The sequence below is a fragment of the Leptinotarsa decemlineata genome, unplaced genomic scaffold, assembly GCF_025532065.1.
Source record: "Leptinotarsa decemlineata unplaced genomic scaffold, Ldec_3_MD MMD2_tig00026328_RagTag_RagTag, whole genome shotgun sequence".
NCBI lineage: Eukaryota > Metazoa > Arthropoda > Insecta > Coleoptera > Chrysomelidae > Leptinotarsa > Leptinotarsa decemlineata.
Window position 1 is genome coordinate 19600976 of NW_027412688.1, and position 22889 is coordinate 19623864.

At 33.5% G+C, this 22889-nt stretch overlaps 1 protein-coding gene across 1 annotated transcript; it reads right to left on the minus strand.

Moving 5' to 3' along the window:
- Positions 1 to 3422: 3422 nt before the first annotated feature.
- Positions 3423 to 15878, minus strand: Non3 (Ribosome production factor 2-like protein Non3). The gene is made up of 3 exons (XM_023171780.2): positions 15718 to 15878; positions 14963 to 15594; positions 3423 to 7510 (listed from the first exon to the last, which is right to left on the minus strand). Exons 1-3 carry the CDS (start codon positions 15738 to 15740, stop codon positions 7218 to 7220), a joined length of 948 nt encoding a protein of 315 aa, XP_023027548.1. The 5' UTR covers positions 15741 to 15878; the 3' UTR covers positions 3423 to 7217.
- Positions 15879 to 22889: the final 7011 nt, after the last annotated feature.

Genomic DNA, 22889 nt, shown 5'->3' on the forward strand with positions numbered 1-22889 from the left:
TGTAATAGAATACAAAAACAAAAATAGTGTTGTTTATATCATTTGAATTGGCTCTAACGGATTAGAAATAGAAACTCACAGTTCACATTTAATTCACACATCTCAGAGGGTGAATAAAAACTATATCATTTGTATGAATTTATGCTCGCAAAAAGTAACAACTCGTGTTTCAGTTCATTAATATTTCCTGAATATGTTTTTATCTCCAGATACTTATTGTATGTAGCATTCTTAAAAATAGTTGATGTGCCTTTTTTTCTGGTATTATATTCATGGACGTCCTCAACAGATTGTGTTGTGTTCACTTTTTTAGAATCTGCTGAGTATTTTAAATGTATAAGCATGATAGTGTTACGATTCCAATACTGGTACTCCTATCATACATCTCAAAAAACTGTGCGACTAATGCATTGTTTAGATGAGATAAGTTTAAAATATATCACTCTCGAGATTTCAAAACTGACAGAATAACGTAGTGTAGCTGTCTAATCAAAAATCACAAAAAAGTCAATTTAGCAACATGTGAATATTTCCCCCTAGACCATCTTATTCAACTGTCATCCCTAAAAATGTAGTTGAAGTCCAGCAGATTGGGGTTCATGGTGGTGTTTTTAAGCGAAAATGCTATGAAATTAGTTTTGTGGAGGTTTGAAGATAATCCATGATTAGAACATGAAATAACTGGACCTTATTGTTAGAGTAAACATATGGTGGTTCATTAACAATAAATTTTTGAAGTACAGCATTTTTCCTATGTAATTGAGATCTTTCATGAATATTATAAATTGACAGTTAGCTAAGAACTCATCCTTGCAGCACTCCTCGAGATAAGAATTGAATATTATATCTGTTATAGTTAAGTACTATAACTTGCTCAAGATATGATTGTGGTCATTGTTATCATTCCTCACTTCTAATTTTTCCAGCTTGTTAAATAATAGTTTTATGATCTATAGTGTCAAAATTTAAATGGATTTTTATCAGTAGTATTGTAGATAAAAAATGTTGGGTTATAGTTGCAATCCTAGACCTAATTTTGTGAATCTGTTGAAAATGAGCAGAGAGGTTATTTTGAGAAAGTTATGAGTGGCATGACGTAACATAGCTTCTTCTATGTGCATTGGAGCATTAGTTTATATAGAAAAGACATGAAAAAGTAACATGTGCGAGGTTTGATTTATATGGTATGGGGGGTTTATGTATGCTTTTTTGTGTTCGTCGTACCTTTGGATCAGTTTTTTCTTGGTTTGACCGATATAGAATTAGTTGCATATATATATATATATATATATATATATATATATATATATATATATATATATAGTTTCTAAAACAAGTTTACGCCTCACAACAAATATAGATAATTTAAAATAAAAATCAAGTTTTTCATCAGATATTTTTTTATAAAGGTCAATATAATCTATATCCTCAAATTATGAGGTTGAATCGTTATTGCAAGCTTTGCCTCCTTTAAAAACGACAGAATTTTGAGAAGTCTTTGTCCTTACTAAAGTATGCAAAAGCAATTTCTTGATCTGGTTGGGTATTGGTGCAGTTCAAAATTGTAATCCATTTTATCAATTAAGTATTCAGGTTCCCGTCCTATTTGTGTCTGGTTTAAAAAAATCTGTTTTTTCCGTTAATCAGCTGTCGCCCCCATACGAACGACAACTCTCAGAAGTTGAGAAACTTGTGCGAGCTAAGGACTAACGAGGTCTTACCTTTTAACGTGTGATTCCTAACACGGTTGCAGAATCATTCCAGCTTCAACCAGATAAATTATCTCGAGAAAAATATCTGGTCGAGGCGGGAATCGAACCCACGGTCTTCCGATCGTGAGTCGGGCGCACTACCACCGCGGCCAATTCCACAAATAATCTTTAATTGCTAACCATCCTTAACTGCCCAACATGGTTTTTGAGGGATTGCGTCTGCTACATGACAAAATGGTACACATTGATCAGTTTTATAGTTTTTGGAACCTGTTAATTTGGTTTTTGTTCAGTAGGTATAAAATAGTGGAGCAATAGTAGAAATGGGGAAGTATAACACCATTGCATATTACCGTTTTTGTCCATACATTAAGGTATTTTGAACATCTGAATAAATAGAAAGTTTACTTTGAAAGAAATAATTTGCATGCTCTTTAAACATTGGTCCATAGAAAAAACTATAATACCCAAGTATTTGAATTTTTTTAATTGTGTTCCCACATTAGGTTAGGTCTAAAGTGAGTAGGTCTATTCGACCCTCCACCGCAACCTGCAGGGGGTTACTGTGGCTCACACTTATTCACATTCGACCAAATAAACCCAGCTTATAGCTTAGATAGTCAAGGAGCAAGATTCTCGCGACAACCTTTCCATTGCACGTCAGCTACACCTGACGATGCCTTAGATTCAACCGTGTAGGGCTTTTTTGCCTTTGGTGAATCATCACTTGAGCGCAAAAGTTTGCTAAACTGCTCATGGGGGGTTTGTTCCTTCACCTGAGACAGATTCTGCGTACCCGCTCAAGAATTTGGTGCATGGCGGTTTAATAAGGTAACCCGCTCTTAAGGAGACGACTCTCGTTTCCTGGCTGCACCACCAAACCTTTTTTTTAGGTTCACTTATTGGAGAGTTGAGAAGCTCTCACTCCTGATCTAAATTTACAGGGTCAGTTGGAGTCTTAAGCTCGACATCCATCTCCTCTGTAGACTCAGTGTCAATTTTTAAGTTCACTCTGTCCATAAAAGTTCCACGAGTAGCTAGGGAAAGAAGGTCAATCACGGCAGAGCCCCACATTACCAAGACAAGGCGATGCTACGACGAGAGGGCGCCTGGTATCTCGAAGGTTCTGTGGAGACAGCTCTCGGCACGGATACACACACTTTATGATTAAGCCATCGTTGGGATGCCATTCAGTTAATGAATAACAGAACCACAAGTGATTCTGTCACTCCCGTATCCAGCAGGCATGCCTGCTTCCCGTGGAAGCAGGCATCCGATGGCCGGTTTGCTCAACTACCACATCCCACGCCAATGCACTGGTCAAAAACAGCATGCACAGTGGTTCAGGCAGTGAAAGTTGAACAAGGACAGCCAACCCGCTTGAGTTCCCACATAGTTTAATTTCCAAATTCTGGCTTGGCAGGTGTTTTGATCTGGATTTCCCTGCCATGAGCATATATTTTGTTTTATTTTAAGTAAATTACTGCAACACCATTTATGAATACAATTTATTGTAGAGTTTATTGTTTCCGTCAAAATTCCATGGCCTGTGGATGAAAAATGGATGAAGGTGTCATCTACAAATAAGTGGATTTCACACATTCCAGCTTTTCCTACTATATCAGTTATATCAATCAGGAAGAGTAAAGGGCCGAAAATAATACATTGTGGCACCCCAATAATACCTGTTTTGGTGACTAAAACACAAAAATGAGGAAAGGTTTTATTTTTCCATTTTATACAATGTCCAAATAAGTAAATAACAAAAAATATTTACAAACGTAATCTACTTATTTTAACTTAATATACACTAAAATTAATTTATAAAATAATATGTGCACGATCTAGATACAGATTTTACGGACCACAATGGCTGAACGTTTCACGTTTCTTGCTTAAGATATTTCGTGAATCGAGCAATATAGAAAAATCAAAGAGAATTAAAATAGTTCAACAATTCTCTCTATTCCATAATTGAGTTTCACACAGGTCAATTTTGTTAAGAACACCAATATCAGACTTGAACTTCTTTTATGCTTTTTTGGGAAAATAAAAAAGCCTGTCACAAGATCAAATAAAACATAAAAGAGAAAAAGCTCATCTTCAAAGAACAAATTATTGTAAGCTGAAAGGGAAGTTGAAAATATATTGTTTTGGTTTAAATTGATTTATTTCTTTTATTGACCATGTTCTTATATCCTGATTTGTATTAGGTTATTGTTATTTACGTGTCTCTTTTCAGTTCATGTTATCACTTACTTTTAGTGATTTTACTTTTGTGATTTCATTTATGTTATTTATATTTTGAATTTAATATTATTGATAATAAAGGTGCACGTATGTACCTAATAAACATAGATTACCAACTTCTGGCAAAAAATTTCCTGGGCACAGCTTTTGTTAAAATCAATATATAAAAATGTGAACCTTCCAAAAAAACTGAATTGTGGCAAAGTTGACAATTTTTGGGTACTATTGAAACAACTCTAGTTTGTTTTCGAATGTATATGGAAAAAAGATACATTCTCAATTTTTTGCTGTATCTTTTTCATTTGCAGATATTTTGAAAATCTGTTAACACTTTGCCATTGGAACTTTCATTGTATTATCAGAATGTGATTGATCATAGAACATTTTTTGTCATCAGACTTGAGGTAGCCTCAACTCTGCAATTTTGAATATGGATTTATATTTTTTTGTAGCAATTTTTTGATAGCTAAAGTGAAATTTCACAACAATAAAAAAAAGTATTACGACCCTTATAATCACTATGTAGAAGCAATTCTTCGTTTCTTTTATGCACCACAATTTATTCTCAAAAACTTATCAAGTGCCTGAATATGTTGATATCAAAAATATTTAATAATTTCCAATGACGTTTTCCTACTTCGTTCAACTTCCAGAATCTTAAGAAAAGCCTAAATTTGTATATATAGTCCACATGTCGACTTTCCTGGTATTTGATAGGGAGTCAATCAGTTATTAAAAATATGCAACAACGAATTAAAATAAGTTATTGTTTTAGAAAAATAAGTTAGTGTTGACTTCATACTGTTAATGAATGTATCTCTCCTAATTCAAAGCTCATATGAAATTCCTGAGAGAAGTTGCATATTCCAGAAACCAGTAATCAGTAATAAATATTTCAATAAGTTCTTAGATACTGGAGAAATAAAGTTAAGTATCAGCTTTTGCTGGTATCTTCGGAGAATTTTTCAAATGACATTCAAATTTTTTCAGTAACCTCAAATTATTTATAGTTATAAATGACAACAGAATGAAACCAGACCTCGAGAACAAAGCTTTAGTAATCCAACCCTAAGACAGCGCTGTTTCGACCAAGCATAGGTCTCACCATTAGTATTAGGCTGAATCATAAATGCATCGCCCGACTCAACAGTCCTTAAAAGACAGGCCTCAGTATAAGTAAGCATAGACATCTCCCATTTAAGGAATCAAGAGTCCTGGTGGTCTATTGTGAAGTCAAAATGGATTTGGATCTTTCCTAATTTAATGCTAATACGAAGTTTCTGAGAAATTTTGAATGTTATTCGGAAAATTCACCAATATAAAATATATCAGCAAAAACCAATACCCAAATTCATTTATCCAGTATCTTTAAAATAAAGAAAAACTTTTTGGCTTTCTACTTCTCCAACATTGAAAAACTATGAGAAAAGATGAAAGAAAATAACTACAATAAAAACTATTTATGAAGATATGCAGACCATACATAGAAGTTCTTTCAGATACTGACACTTTCAAAACAACTACTATCACATGAACATTGAATTACACGAAAAAAACTTTTTCCATTTAGTTTGTTCTGAAAAACAATCATTATGAAATTGAAACTGATATTCAGTTTATGATACCCCCAAGTCTGACATTATCTTGAATAGAACTTCTATGATCTTATTCTAGTACAATGAATGTTCCAAATAGAAATTAGAAATTTTATGAAGATATGCAAACCATGAAAAGAAATTTCCTTCAGAATCAAACACTTTCCAAACAACTACTATCATACGAATATTGAATTACACGAAAAAATAAATTAATTTCGAAACACTTACTTTCATATGAACATTGAATTACATAAAAAAACTTTTTTTCATTTAGTTTGTTCTGAAAAACAATCGTTATGAAATTGAAACTGATATTATTCAGTTTATGATACCCCAAAGTCTGACAATACCTTGAATAGAACTTCTATGATCATATTCTGACAATAAAATGAATGTTCCAAACAGAAATTTGAGATTTTATGAAGATATGCAAACCATGAAAAGAAGTTTCCTTCAGATACAAACACTTTACAAACAACTACTATCACACGAATAAAAAAATTTCTTTCGAAACACTTACTTTCATATGAACATTGAATTACACAAAAAAACTTTTTTCCATTTAGTTTGTTCTGAAAAACAATCATTATGGAATTGAAACAGATATTATTCAGTTTATGATACCCCCAAGTCTGACAATACCTTTCTATGATCATATTCTGATAATATAATTAATGTTCCAAATAGAAACTTGAAATTTTATGAAGATATGCAGACCATACAAAGAAGTTTCCTTCAGATACAAATACTTTCGAAACAACATTAGATATAAATTTTATACTAAACCCCAAAAGTCTAGAAAAGAAATAGACATTCGTGACTTTTTTAAATCTAAATGAAATATGTTTTACAGTACGTGTATATACGTTATATGAAATGTAAAATTAACTTTGTTGTATTTGCATAGTGTATTTGTAGTTACATTATTAACCTAATTGTTCTTATATTTACGATTTATGTATGTATGTAGTTAAAAAAACAAAGTACATACATTTGTTTTACGGCAAAGCCTACACTAAAAGGAAGGGACACTGCCCGATAGACTGGAATTTTCGGTAGTCCGGCACCGAGCCGGTCCCGAACGTGCCGCATTATCGGACTCCTACTGTACAATGAATGTTCTAAATAGAATCTCGAACTTTTCGGTTTTTCCTTCATATCTCCGAAACAAAAAATGTCTACTCAAAAATAAGCAACTTTGCTCCAATTCAACCTACACGACTCTATCTCTCATCATCTACAACATCCCTTTGTATAGACTTGAATTTGAATAGCCACTGAATATCTGGAATTTTTCATTATTCTTCTGAATAGTATATTGTTAATATTATGCCAGTTCATATTATTATGTTACTTCCACTTCAGCCCACAAAATTTCATTCTTGGGTTTTCACTTTTCAAGACTTAATACAAATTACAAGTTGATGAATGCCACTAGAATGTTTTTTGAAATGGAAAAATTGATAAAAAGTTTTGTTTGAAATTTCAATTAGTAATATGTTGAAAATATTCAAAATTCAAACTGTGACCAGGTTTCGGTAGGACTAAGATAGTTTCAAATTGACCGTGTTCTCAAAATCGGAAACAAATCATCATTTTGAGTGTTCTCAACAATCTGAAGCTTACTTTTTCACAAGATCGGCGAAGTAATGCCATTTCACTGGTTCTTATTCTGATTTATATCATTATTCACAGCCAGGGCTTTCTTAACCATGATTTTTTTAATTCTTCTTTTTGAGGAAGGTTCTTTCAGTCCCTTCATTTTCCTAGTTTGTATACTATGAATGTCTTGTTTGCCAATATGTATTCGACCATGGGTTGTGCCAAGTTCATCAGTGCTTATATTCTTCTTCTTAGTCACTTGGAGTTCTTTAGGTTTACGACACGCCTCCTTCATCAAGTCTTCATCTGGTAATTTTGTCCGTCTGAGAGAGAAGTCAGCACGGGGACCTTGAACAAGTTGGGGTTAGCATCATTATTTATTTATTTATTTGTATCCAAACAGACCGAAGGTCTAATTACGTGGATAATGAATATAAAATAATCTTCACATTTCAATAATTATAAATCATGAGAGTCAGTTGCGTACCTACTCAAAAACTTTGAGGTTGAATAGCAATGAACTATATATACTCTGTTATTGAATATAGTTGTGCAATAAAATCGATAATGGTAATATATGTAAATTAGCTTATCAATAGAAAATCATATTCGTGCACAGATGAAAATAATATAATATAATAATTATAATATTCTGACGAGTGACGTAATATTTTAGAAATTTATTCAAAAAACACTTTAATAGTAACTAACGTAGTTAGTAAAGACACACCCAAAAAAGCAATTGTACGGTGAAACACATGTTGCGTTTTTGTAAAACTGTTCAGTGAAAATCTCACAATAAAGTGTTTTGTGAATATGTTATGGATTTTCATCAAGAATCGGTGAATTACATCATATATATTTCAGGAAACAAAAATATCTCAACTCCCTCAATTTCTACTTCACAATATCAAATAGCACTATCCTCCCTCCTGATGTGATACCTACATCATTTTCATGGAAATGTAATCATAAATATAATTATGCATTGTAAATAAAATTGAACGAGTTTTCAAGTTTGAAGTTATTAGTTGAAAACCTCGTCATCCACTGTTAGAGTCAGAAATGCTTTATTGTCATAAAAGTTTAAGTTTTATTGACAGAGCAGGCTTAAGAACTAAATCAATCTGAAACAATAAAATAAAGGTCAAGAATTAAAACAAGATATTAATATGGCTCAAGCACACTTAAAAAAGTCTATGGTAAAAGTGTGTGATGAAAAATTTCATAAGTTGCAATTATAAGTTGCAAAGTCATCCGAAACAATATCTAGCAGAAATTTTTTTTACTCTTTTTTGAAACTGTAGCAGGTTAACTTTCTGATTGAAAGGGGGAGATGATTGGAATATTATTTGCTATTATAAAGAATTGAGTTTTTAATTTGTGCTGTTGACGAGATAGGAATATTGAATGTGAGACGAGTGGCATAACTTGGAGTTGAGTTTGAGATGTTATCTTTGTGCTTTTTGTGCATTAGGCAGACTGTTTCCAAAATAAAGAGGCAGTAGACTGTTAAGATGTGATGAGACAAAAAGAGGGGCTTACAGGAATCTTGGACTCTAGCTCTGGTAATGAACCCCACTGCTCTTTTTTAATTGTGAAAACTTGAGTCATTAAGTCTTGACAGCTTCTCTCCCAGAAACAAACTCCGTACCGCAAGTGGCATTCGAAAAGTGCAAAGTATGCTTTTCTAGCAGAGTGATAGTCCGAAGAGTTAGAGATAGACCTTATCGCATAACAACTTGAGGATAATTGTTTGCATAGTATACTAATATGCGTTCCAAATTTTGATTTTTTGTCTATGTTGAGGCCTAAAAATTTGTTCTCTAGTTTATAATCAATGTGTTCTTCAAGAATTATATGGTCCAGGTTACATTTAAAGGACATTATATTAGTCTTTGATATATTGAAAGATAATAAATTGGCATTACACCATTGTTTAACTTTGCCTATATCATGCTCTACCCTAATTTTTAGTGCATCAGTGCTTCTTCCATGCCAAAGTATAGACGTGTCGTCAGCAAAACTTGTGAATTTGCCTTCAATCGATATATTTGCAGATCATTTATTTATATATAATAAAAACAGCAAAGGGCCGAGGACAGATCCCTGAGGTACTCCGCATTTAATGCTCATTTTATCTGAAGATGAACTTTTGAAATTCACTACTTGAACGCGATCTGTTAGTTAACATAATACTTGAATCTTGTGCTCTTCTAGTATTCGTTTTGGAATTTGCACGTTGAAAAAAAATATGGTGAATCAAAATAAGATAATGCTCATAGGTATTTTGAAGTTGGGTATATTTTCAAATTTAGCAAAAAATAATTCTCTGATTTTTTATCAGTTTATACCTTCTGCAATCTGAAAAATTAATAAATCTAGATCAACAAAACAAACTGAAAAATTTTCTCAAAAGTTACTGCCCAACATAAACGAAGTTTCATAAGCAGATTCTCTGTCGAAAGATATTCATATTTTCTATTTTTCAGATTGTGGAAGGTTAAAATCCAGACAACATTAAGGAACATTACCTCCTTCACAAAAAATACTATATTAATAAAGAATTATATTGATGAAGCACCTGTCCATATATTTTCATTAATTATAAAAGAACACAGGTTTCCATGACCGGAATCATGAATAAAGCGAACAAAATCTGGGCTTGTAGGCCTTGGTCAAATGAACGTGTAGTACCAAACGTATCGTCTGCTACTGCGGCAGGCATAAACACGGGTATTGACATTGACTTCGAGATATAACCTTCATCCTCTTAGGGGCTTTCTGTACTCCAGTATTGGGATTTTCAATTTCTGATCCAGTAAAGTGCACATAGAGAATCTCTCTTAGTCTCCCTCGTTTTTATTCACTATCTAGTACTTGTATTTATAGTATTCACTGAGATTTGAGGAACCTTCGAGAGTATCTTGTAGAGCAGCACCTTCTACATGATTACCTTTGGATTTCCTGGAAGTCTGATGTGTTTCATCACATATTTTATTGATGACACATGCGTATTTTTTTTTCACTTGTATTCATTGAGAAACTAATTCTAAGTACCGTTTAAGGTGTCATAAACACATAGTACTGCTTCTTTATAACTTTTGCAATTCCTAAGTTTTGATTCTCAAGTAAGTCAACATTGAAAAAAATGTTTTATGGCTTTATAGTTTTCCATCATGACAAACATTTTTTGTGAAAATCATTTTTCATCCTTGGAAGTAGTTCAGTGTCACTATATTTATTTAGGTTTGAAGGCCTTCGATTTTTGGAATTTCTTTCCGACGTTTAGCTGGCGCGATTGGGAAGCTTCTTCGGAGGTTTATACATCTTGAGTTTATCATCAGAGATAATGGACCAAAAGTTCCAGAATGCCTGGAGTCGTTTGATTTCTGGACGATATTCTCATAACCGAAAAAAACGTTTTGAATGTTTGGATGAAGTTTTCCATTATTTACGAGAATATGGATCGAAAGTAAAGAAGGAAAAATGTTTTTTTCCAAAAGCTCTGTTACCTACTTCGGTCATGTGATTGATAAATAGGGTCTCTACCTCTGACGAGAGAATTTTGGCAATAAAATTCATTCGATTTCAAAAAATAAAACTGAAGTCAAATCTTTATTAGGTGTATTAAATTTTTACTGCAGATATTTTTACTGGCGTGGAAGTCATTACTGGCGCTCCTTACAATCTTGCCACTAATAGACAAGCGAAGAGTGCTGTCAAAGTCATAAAAAAAGGAATGTTGAAAGAAATATAGGATGGTAGAAATAATATCGATTTCAATCTAATAATAAATTGATTCTTGTTTCTTCACAGAAACACCCCGCAAACAATAGAGGAAACACCTGCAAAATTGTTGCTAGGACATAACATATGTAGATTCAATTTATTTTTGTCACATATTCCAAATACTATCTGCAAGAAACAAAACTTGCAAGAAAGTGATTTCAAGCGAAGAAAAAAGGAAAACTTCGAGTTTTAGACAAAATTCGATGAAGTGGTCTCAAGGTATCATAATTGTCGTTCTTGGAAATCGAATATTCAGAGTTCGAATACCTCAAGGATTGATATGGAAACGTCACTCAAATCAACTCAAGATATTATACACTTGAAAATACATCAGTGACATCAAATGAGGATATCTTTCTTCGATCAGACATACTTGTAAATACTGTAAAAACTCTGACTATCGATTGTAATTATAGTATAAGTGAAAGTGGCAGTAACGGTGATAAAGGTAACAAAAACTTTGGTCATAACGATCACATACTGAGAAGAAGAAGGAGGCAACTTGAACTTCCTGAAAGTTTATGTTATCACCTGTAATATTAGAGATGTTATACCTGATACCCTGTATCATGAATCCATATATTGGTGTGAAAAATAGTTCACTTAAATGCATGTATCTCAATTCCCGTTTCAGGGTGGTTGACAAGACTAGCATTGAGTTGCGGTGTTTATTATTTATAATCACAGATAGGTCATTATTAGTTTCAATTGTTGATTTCATATCATTTACATTTCGGAATATAATTCAATTAATTTACCACACAAGATCAATTATCATTTATGATAATTAACATAAAATTTATCCTTCCACTTAGGAGTTAATATGGCTTTCAGATAATTTGCCAAGTAAAACTCTCAATAACAACTCGAAACATACAAATAGTTTTTATAGAAATTGTTAAACCAACTACTGTGATGTCAATAGACTTTTTTTGTTTTGTTTCAGTCAGTGACTGACTTTTCTATCTCCTTTATACTTGAGAAGTAAACCTAATGTCTCGCCTTGTAGATCTTCTAGAGCAGGGGTCTCCAAACTTTGAAGCCTTCAGGCCATAATGATTTTTTCAGTTTGTTCCAAGGGCCAATTTCTGCCCTTAACTATATTTCAAACTAGGATCGTCGCAAAGTGCGTGACCTAAGCAAACTTACGCTTTTTTTGCATTTCAATTATTATTGTTTATTGTGACACTCAACGACATCTAGTGGCGAGTAGTGGTACTGTGTACTATCTTTTTCAGCTACCCGCTAGGTGGCATTAGGCGTAATAAAATATTTGGAATTACCGCGTTGGTTCGAGAAAGTTCTGGTTCTAGCTAGTGTATTCCGATCACCTCGAGATGGCAGTAATAATTGCATATAAAAAGCCTAGCGGCGCAACTGCGAGTTAGTCTGCTTAGGAAAGGCGAAGGAAGCGAAACTGTCTATTGTGAAATAAAGTAACACCCGTATTTTGATTTGACTTATTGTTTTTATGTGTGATTTGTTAGTATGGAAAAGAAGCGAAAATTCGACAGTGAATGCAGAACGTTCCAAGAAAAATGAAACAGTATTTTGTGATCGAGTCCAGTAATAAGGCGCTATGTTTTATTTGTAATGAAACCATAGCTGTTCTCAAAGACTATAACATTAAACGACACTATGAATCGAAACATCTTCAAAGTTACTACAAGTATACAGGAAGTTTGCAGAAGGAAAAATTTGAAGCTTTGAAACGCGGACTCAAATCGCAGCAATCTTTGAAGCGAATACTGAACAAGAGTCTGCAACTCGCGCTAGCTTTCGTGTGGCTCTTGAAATCGGAAAACGTGGCAAACCATTCACCAATGGAGAAATGATAAAAGAATGCTTGATTGCAGTAGCCGAAGAAATATGCCCCGAAAAGGTAAATTTATTTAAAAGTGTCAGTTTGTCAGCAAACACCGTGGCTCGGAGGGTGCAAGACATCGCAGAAAATATATCATCTCAACTGTCTGACAAAAATGTACATCATGAGTGGTTTTCTCTAGCATTGGATGAGTCAACGGATGTGTCAGATACTGCTCAGGTGTTGATTTTTATTCGCGGAGTAGATAAAAGCTATGAAGTGTATGAAGAAATTCTTGATATTGATAGTATTCACGGCACGACAACTGGGGCAGCTATTTTTGAGGGAGTTGAAAATGCCATTGATAAAAAGAACCTTCGATGGAGAAATTTGAAATCTATAACTGATGGAGGCAAAAATATGTATGGTAAAAATAAAGGAGTGGTTGCACTTATGTCAAAGGCTGTAGAAAATGATGATGGTTCAAAACCATTAGTCTTACATTGTATCATTCATCAACAGTCCTTGTGCGGAAAATGTTTGGATATGTCTGAAGTTCTAAAACCAGTCATATCAGTTTTTAACTTCATCAGATTCACTGGGCTGAATCACCGACAATTCCGCGAGTTTATTCAAAAGATTGGAGAAAATGATTTACCATATCATACTGCCGTACGCTGGATTAGTTGCGGAAAAGTCTTTAAGCGCTTTTTTCAACTTCGAGCAGAGATTGAAATTTTTTTAAATGAGAAGCAGCGCCCTTTTGCCGATTTAGAAAATAGTGAATGGATGTGGAAGTTAGCCTTCTATGACAAATCATATGAATGAACTGAATTTGAGATTGCAAGGAGAAAATCAGCTTCTCTCTGATTTATACACCAATATCAAATCCTTCAGACAGAAAATAATACTATTTCAATCGCAATTACGTAAAAAATGTTTCACACATTTTAAAACATGTGAAATATTCAGCCACACTACAGAGACTGAATTTCCCATCAATTTTGCAATAGAAACTTTGAGTGCTTTGAAGATAAATTTTGATACTCGTTTTTCAGATTTTGATGTCATTGCTAATGAAATTAAGCTTTTTCAAAATCCTTTTGATTCTGACATTGAAACCCTGGCTCCGGAAGTCCAAATGGAAATTACTGATTTACGGTGCAGTGATATGCTTAAGAACAAATATCAAAATTCATCTTTGTTGGAATTTTATAAGAGTCTTCCACTGGAATAATTTGATAATTAGCATATTTTGCTCGTGGGTTGTTTTCTGTTTTTGGTACTACTTACTTGTGTGAGAAAACGTTTTCCAAGATGAAGTACACAAAGAATGTTTACAGATCTCAATTAACCGATGACCATCTTAAATCTCTTTTGATAATTGGTACAAGTAAAATTGATCCACAACTACAAAGTATTGTCGATGGAAAATCACAATTATCTAAATCTCATTAGTGTTTTTGTTTTACTGTGATTCATTCCAATTATTTGTTAGTTATTAATATGCTTAAACTTAGATACTTAAGTTAAGTTTTCTTTGTCATCATTTCTGTCGTTAACTGAGTAATTATCATTCTGTGTTTTCTTCTTCAATTCATCACAGCAATAGTAACAACAATTAGGTAATCATTGGCTGTCGCGGGCCAGATTGATGGCAGTAAATCATTGGCTGTCGCGGGCCAGATTGATGACACTGGCGGGCCGTAGATTGGAGACCCCGTTCTAGAGTAATATTATTATGAGTTAGAATTTTTGTTATAGTTTTACACTCCCAACACTGGTTGATAATTTCTTCAACTCTTTGATATAGCATCCAAATAATAATTTTGGTTTAAGAAAACCTTCACCAAAGAGGACACACAGAATAACACAACTAGCCCTTCCATCTTTCCTACAAAACACAAATACTTTTTTTAGAGATCCCTGTACTTAAAGCTCTTAGTTCTCATTATCTCCCATTACTTCTTAATTGCAAAATTTTACCTTCAATAGTGAGTATTAAGACAATGCTCACATGGGATTCAATTTATGAAGTCAATTTGAATAGTACAGTTTTTGTAGGAGTTCATTTTTTTCACAAAAGAAATAGGACAAGTTATAATACAGCATACATATATAAATTTTTAAGTTAGCATTACGGACATTTCTGATATCATTGGAATTTCTCTTATAAATAAATGATACTAGTATCTTTTTCTCACCTATTTCTTCCAGTTCCACTCGCGGAGTTCTCAGGCCAGACTTTTTCAATATCATTTTATAAGATCTGAATATGATTTTACCATCTGGGGTAGCTGTGAAGCAGATGGTATGCTCCAAACCCTGCAGCCTAATGTGTTCTACATACTCTCTGTGAAAAAAATCTATGAATATAGATTTCAGTTGTTTAAGGTCTTGAGACTCTTCCCAGAGCGGTCCATTGAATAAAAGACAAGGTTTGGTGCCTAAAGTAAATTTTGGACCTCGAAATGAATTTAGACCTTCATACGACTCCACATTCAGTTCTATCATGTCCAACAGAGAGTAATCAAACATTCTTCCTATTACCAAGTTGTCTGGTCTTTTTTTACTATGTGATCCCATCAGAAATAGTGAAGTATCATGCTTCTTACAAAAATTTTCAACTTCCTTGGCATTTTCGAATATAGTGATATCATTTTTCCTATTCAAACTGACAGCATCCGGTTTCTTCAAATCATAAAAATCCTTAAGAAGGTTTCTGCATGTTTCCGAGCTTTTTCTTCCATGAAAAAACAATGCCCTCTTTGGTCCTTCTATAACTTGAGGTTCCTTCTTCAACAATACTTTTTTACCTTTGCGTGTGGTGGGTTTACTAAAAATTTGGAATTTTTTGAAATAATTTTCAATTAGATCATAACTTCTGGTCCAAGCCAGTAGTAAATCTCAAATAGCCCAAAAAGAGTTCGGTTTGGATTATGTCATCATTTATACTTACACCACACGTTGCAAAACAGACATTTTTAACTGTTTTCTAAATTGTTTTTATAATACTTCTAGTAAATGTTTCAACACGTGTAGACAATAACCTCTTTCTTTTCTGCAACAAACGCCAGACATGACCACAACACCAATTCGCTGCCAACATAAGAAATTGGAGAACGTCTCGTGGCGGCAAAAATTTGAAACAGAATGTTCATCACTATTTTCAATTTTGGAAGGTAGGGATTATCATCAAAATTATTGATTTAGAAAATTGAAATGATTCTGTCGTTTCTTAGTGAGAAATAATGAAATGAGAAACCATGTTAAGGAAATTAGATGAATATTCCATTCATGTCAGCTTTGAATAACATGGGTTTGAAGTTGGTAACATGTAAAACTGCCTCATCGGTGGCAGCACAGAATACCTTACAGAAAAGACATTCATTATTTCCATTCATATTATTGTTAATAAGTTTTTAACAAACAACAGTCACAAATACTGTAATGCAGGCGCTTACAAATTTTAAATACACCAAAACAATGGCAAATGCGTATATCTACTTTAAAAATCTATGGTACCGAGACGGTACCGAAAGAGTAACTGTTTCTACTCCTCTCCTAAAATACCGAATGCCACAAGTTGCACTCCTTTCCCTGTTTCTGAAATCCGAACGATTAAAGAGTGAAAAGAGTTACTGGAGGTAATATCCGAACTCGCCTACTGTTTACAATTCTAGAAGGTAGAGATAATCATCATAACTATTAATTTTGGCTCAGAGTAATGTTACTCTGAGGATTTTGGAAATGATTTTGTCGTTTTTTTATGAAAAATAAAAAAAAGTGAAACCCTGATTAAGGGAATGGACGATTCCAGTACCACTATTTAGTGTTCAAACTATAAAATTTTCTGGTCTAAATCGACTGACATTTTCTAGGCCTTTTTTGGAATAATTCGAAGTCGTAACAAATATAATTTTTAATTTTATAGATTTCTGAATGTTCCCGGATATAGGAATCGAAGTATTAAAGTTGATATGAACAAAAATAAAAATCCTAGGGAATTTTAAGTTTGTACGTTGTTCAATAGTGGTAATTCTGGCAATTTACCGTCACATGTCATACACCATATGAAATTTTATTGTTGTATTCACTTAATGATGTTTATTGTATTCAGTAGAACAGGATCGTTCTGATAGAAAAAGTCTAAAGACCTCTGGAGTTCTGCAACTGAATGGTCTTCAATCAATAAATTAGGTTTGTTCTGGTTTTAACGTCCGAAACTGTTTGGAAACTGCGCAAGACATGATGCGTACAAACAAAAAATCTCAAACAGTCTGAAATAGTCCCGGACACTTGGTTAAACCAGAACGCATTTTGAGACCACTGTGCCATCTATCGTATATATGAAGAGGTTGAAGACGAGAAAATACCGTTAATCACGTCCATTTTGTTATGTAGCTTATCCTTGTAGACAGTTCGAACGTTATATAACCTCAATCATCAATTATTTAAATTAAATAATTAAAAAACTTCCTAGAAAATAGCCCAAACAAATTTCCGCATGAATGCGCATGAGCAACGGGAACAGTTCTCAACAGTTCAGTCTCAAAAGCAAGTACGATTCAGGACGGTTCAAGACAGTTTAGGATCATTTCGCAGTCGAAACTCAATCAAAAATCGAAATTCAATAGGGCACCTGGAACATCCTCTGTTAATAATAATGGTATGGAGAAGGATATCATTTAACACCTACAGAATACACTATCAAAACGTAACTACTCGGCAAAAAAAACTGAACTTGAACGCTGAAATGCTATGTTTGTGACAACAGGTACACATATATAGGTGACAGGTTTCGAACAATTGAACAATTTAAAAAGTAAAATTCCCTAGGATTTTTTATTTTTGTTCATATCAACTTCAATACTTCGATTCATATATCCGGGAACATCCAGGAATCTATAAAATTACAAATTCTATTTGTTCCGACTTTGAATTATTTCAAAAAAGGCCTACAAAATGTCAGTTGATAAAGCCAAACATTTCATAGTGGCAACTCTGAATAGGGATACTGGAATCGTCCATTAGATGAATATTCCATTCATGCCAGCTTTGAATTACATGGGTTTCAGGTTAATGATATGAAAATTGCGTCATTGATGGCAGAACAGAATACCTTACAGAAAAGACATTCATCTGGAGGCACCATCGACATAAGGTTATGTCAATGGACGGCAACCTCATGCAAGAAGATATTGAAAAGAGACGAAATTACCAAATGTCCCGAGTCGATTACCGACGGCATCACTTAGCAGCATTAAAGTCAATGCCAACTGGCGTATTGTTTATATACAGTACCTCGGGTTCGTATACGTATATTTTTGTGATAACACATAGTATTTTGATGACTGGCAAATTGCTCAAGAAGCAGTGGTGAAAAGAGAAGGAGAAGGCGAGTTCTTTTATTCAACAGCAATCAATCTATTCCAATAACAAATTTGGCAGATAAGTCTGATGGTGGGGATTTTGATAGAAATTTAAAATAACACAAGTAAAAAAAAATGTTTTATGTTAAACGGATTTATTAAAAAAAAAGATAATAATGATGTACATAATGTACTAAAAACTAAAAAAATTATTCGGAAAGTCCTAGGTAGCAGTCATCACACCACTCTCCTCAGTAATCTACGATATCGATAAGATAAAAAATAATAAAATCGATGGGCGTTGCGTAACCTCAGAAAATATGTAAATACTACGCCCTACAATTAAATTATTTTTTTATCTGATTGCTGAGTAGAGTGGTATGATGACTGCTACCTAGGCCCTTTTTTTCAAAGTGTACTACTATTCTATTAGTCAAGCCCTGTAATTTCAATACCCAAATTGTGGTAGTTGTGAAACGATATGTGATCCGCCATTTTGTAGCTGTGGCCATCTTGGAATTACAATTATACAGAGTTTACTGAATGGTATTATCATCAAAACTGAATGTGTCTACTTCAGTTACTAAATTTGACCAAAATAAATGAATAAACAAACACACAAACAAAGAAATAAACGGGGCAAGCTAAATGAAACTGAATAGGCGAATCCTTGAATTCAACAGCAATACATCGGTAATGCGTTTGACAGATTTTAGCGAGCTGTATGGCTCAGAAGTGTTTTAATATTGCCCACCCAGAACATGAGGATAATGACCATTGTAGTCAATGCTGATGGCAAAAAAAATGCTTGGCACTTAGAGCAATATAATATCTAGAGAGTGCTTTTCTATTTTTATGTTGTCTAAAACATATACACGATTGTTGGTTGATATCCAAAATTCTGGCACCAAGTGCCCCACAATTACTGAACAAATTGAGAATCATCACAGAGTACAGAGATCTTCCAGGTCAGTGAAATTTCTAGATGCGAAAAGCGTCTAGAAATGCGCGTTTCGCATCTAGAAATAAAAGTGTTTGTGTAAATTGTGTAGGTATTCATTATCATGAAGGTGTGCAATGTTTGAGATGTATGGCCTGACAGTACCTAGTGATCTCAGTGAATGAGGTAATCTTTGAGAAACATCTCGTTTGTTGAGGTAGTTGGATCGTTTTTCAATTTCAATAGCTTCGCGTATTATTCTGGCCTGGAGAGTTTTGGTAACATAAGAGTTTGAAGGTTGGTCAAAAGAAGAAAAAGTTGTATTCATAGAAACACTGTCGTCAAGTGGTTCGAACAAATCGAGAATATCAGGGCCGGTTCTTGAGGACGTTATTTAAAAAATATGAAAAAATATTATGTGTATTTTTTATTCGATAGTAATTTTTCCTCACATTGATGTATTCAGATTCCGAATCCAATCGGATTCGTACTCTCTCGGCCATCAACCTCATTTTTTTCAATACGAGCCTGCATATTTTATGACACTTTTCGAAATAACTTTTCACGCTGAATTCAACGATATATCATACAATGTCAATCAATTGAATTTACCTTTGGTGAAATTAGTGGCATGCAATACATTTCGATAAGAAAATCAACTCACTCATATTGAACTAAATGAAATTTATCATAATCAGAGCAATAAACAAGTAATACTTATTTACAAGTGGAGAAAAACCTAATTCATAATAATTTAACGAAACTATTATTCATTTGAGAGAGAAATTGAATGATTCTTCGAAAGTATGTGAAAATTAATGAAGTAAGAGTTCGAAATATCCACAATTTTGTAAAATGCAATTTGCGGTTCTGTAACTCAAACTTATTATACATTTGCTTATTTCGTCTCCTTTAATACCTTCCAATGCATTCTCAATCTTCTTGCGAGGAATCACTATTATCGGATTTGTCATTTGTTCCGTTGAAACAAATTACAGAATCGAAATGTTTTTTCAAGATCATTAAAATAAAGTTTTTGCAAGGATTGGTATTCAAATCTAAAATCATTGTATCCGCGTCTCTTGACTATTTTATTAACAGCAGTTTTTGATAAATTGCATTCACTGGCCACAGTTATCTTTTTTCTGGATTCAATTGAATTTGGGTCAAAACATCAATATCGTTGATAGACTTGTTTTTTCGTACATACACGCAACTCTAGGTTTATTGAATGTATTATTTTCAAGTAGTAGGCCGTAGATAAAAAAGAACATAAGAAATGTCATATTATTTTTTGTCACTTCGTTCATTATTGTGTCACATAAACTTCTTGTCGTTGAATACTTTTTTGTGCAATTTCAATTTACTCAACTATAGTCCGTTCATAATTTGTCGATAGCACAAAATGAGGGCCCAAGTCATAAAACGGTCGTAAAACTCGTAAAATCATAGGCGGAGGTTCCTGAGGTGTTTATTCATTAAATATAAAGCTTCAGTTTATATTCGAAACTTGCCTTGAAAGGGTGAAGTTGTTACGAACGAAAATAATTTTTGGTTTAGTACATTTTTTAATCGCATTTAATTTACGACTCGTTGTTGTTTCGGCGTCTACGGCAGTAATTAACGTCTCTAATATTTATTTTGCGAATTTTGTGCAGTGCGTGAGTAACTTTTTTTCATATTCCTACAAACATATACGTACCTTTCGTTCCTGCTTGTTTTGTTTGATTGCTTGCGATGGCTTCGTCATCATCATCAACATCATCAAGTTTTACACGGTACTGTTACGTACAGTCAGTAAGTCTGTCTATTCACCAAGAGAGAAGACTATTGTTTTGAACGTTCACGATGCTCTGGTTTCTCAGAATCCCACAAACACTGTTTAGAACATAATCAAGAGTTGTGCCAACATGACGGGCGTAGGGAAGTCAACAATATATAGGTTCCTATCAGAAATAAAAAAAAAGGTATAGTTAACCCAAATACAAACGAATACTTAAAGAGGGGGAGAAAACCTATTGAAATTGACGAATTTGCCAAAAATGGTATTCGAAGGAAAATTCACGAATTTTTTTACAAAAAAGAAATACCCAACTTAAACAAAATTTTACAAGAAGTTAGAGACGACCCGGATTTGCCTCATGTTGGACGAACCAAATTGTGGCAAGTTTTAAAAGAATTAAATTTCCGGTGGGAGAAATCAGACCGAAAATCACTTTTGATTGACCGGGAAGAGATAATATGTTGGAGAAGAAAGTATCTAAGATCTATACGAAAATTTCGGGCTGAAGGAAGGCCAATTTACTATCAGGACGAAACGTGGGTAAACGCAGGTCATACTCTCACAAAAATTTGGACAGATAAAAATATATCAAGCTCCAGGCAAGCCTTTATGGAAGGTTGGTCTACTGGTATTTCCCCACCCTCTGGTAAAGGCAGTAGATTAATAGTTTCTCACATTGGCAGTGAAAAAGGATTTGCTAAGCATGGTTTGTTGGAATTTGAATCCAAAATCACGAAAGACTATCACGAGGAGATGACAGCTGATGTTTTCGAAGAGTATTTTGAGCAGATGATTGAACATATACCACCAAACTCAATTATAGTATTAGATAATGCACCTTATCATTCACGACTAGTTGAAAGACTTCCAACGACTGCGTGGAAGAAACAGGATATCATTGACTGGCTGCGGAATAAGTCCCTGCCTTACGAAGGTGGAATGGTTAAAGCAGAACTTTTAAAAATTGCCCGGCAACACAAATCTAAGTTCAAGAAATACGTAGTTGACAAAATGGCGGAAAGACGAAACATCACAGTCCTTAGACTTCCACCCTACCACTGCGAATTAAATCCAATTGAACTCATTTGGGCACAAATGAAAAGCTATGTGGCTAGAAAAAATACGTCATATAAAATACAAGCTGTACGTGAATTGTTATGTGAGTCTTTACAACATATTACAGAACAAAATTGGCGAGATGCAGTAAGACATGCAATAGAAGAAGAACAAAAAATGTGGGATCTTGACAATATAATTGATGCGACTGTAGAGACACAACTGCTAATTATTAACCTGCAAGACGACTCGGATTCCGAAGATGATCCTGTTTATTTTGAATTTGAATAGTTTTGTAAGTAATCGTAGTTTATATCATTTAAAAATAGGTATTAATTAAATAAATGTATCTTTTACAAATTGCAAGTAACTTATTATTTTTGAATAAAATAAAGAAATTTTTTTAAAATAAAAATACAGTTTACAGTACCTACAGTTTAAGAATATTAATATATTTATTTATTTAAAGTAACTAATGTTTCAATCATATACTCTACGACACTGGTCACTCATTTCCACTCAAAATACCTACATAATCGGATTAAAAGTTTTATAGCTGTATTGTATTTCTTCAGATACAAGGTGGGTTAGTCGAAAACATCTTAAACTGCCAGTTTTAGTTTGGTTTTTGTTATTATATCATATTAGCTGTCCGCTCTGTATTTCAGTTCTCTAATGAGGGTCAAACTTGCAGTGAGCTATCAACAAATTATGAACGGACTATAGGTAATTCGATATGGTGAGATACACAAATGAAGAAAAGAGAGATATGTACGGATTGCAGAGTTGGGTCGGATACAGGAAAAAAGGATCCGAATACCGGATACTTTCAAAAAATTACAGATACTTCCAAAAAATGTACTCAGATACAAGTATTCGGATACTTTTTTCTGATACTTTTACGGATATTTTAAGAGTTAGTTAAAATAGCGTTTTAATGTATACAAGTAAAAATACTAGGGATGAATATCAAAAACAAA

Excerpts from the sequence above, each read along its gene's own strand:
- Non3 (XM_023171780.2), bottom strand. The coding sequence starts at position 15,740 with ATGTCTGTTTTGCAACGTGTGGT. Across the intron at positions 15,595-15,717 it reads TCTGTTTTGCAACGTGTGGT|TAAACCCACCACACGCAAAG; the intron begins GTAAGTATAAAT and ends CCAAATTTTTAG. Across the intron at positions 7,511-14,962 it reads AGTGGAACTGGAAGAAATAG|GTCCCCGTGCTGACTTCTCT; the intron begins GTGAGAAAAAGA and ends AACTTGTTCAAG.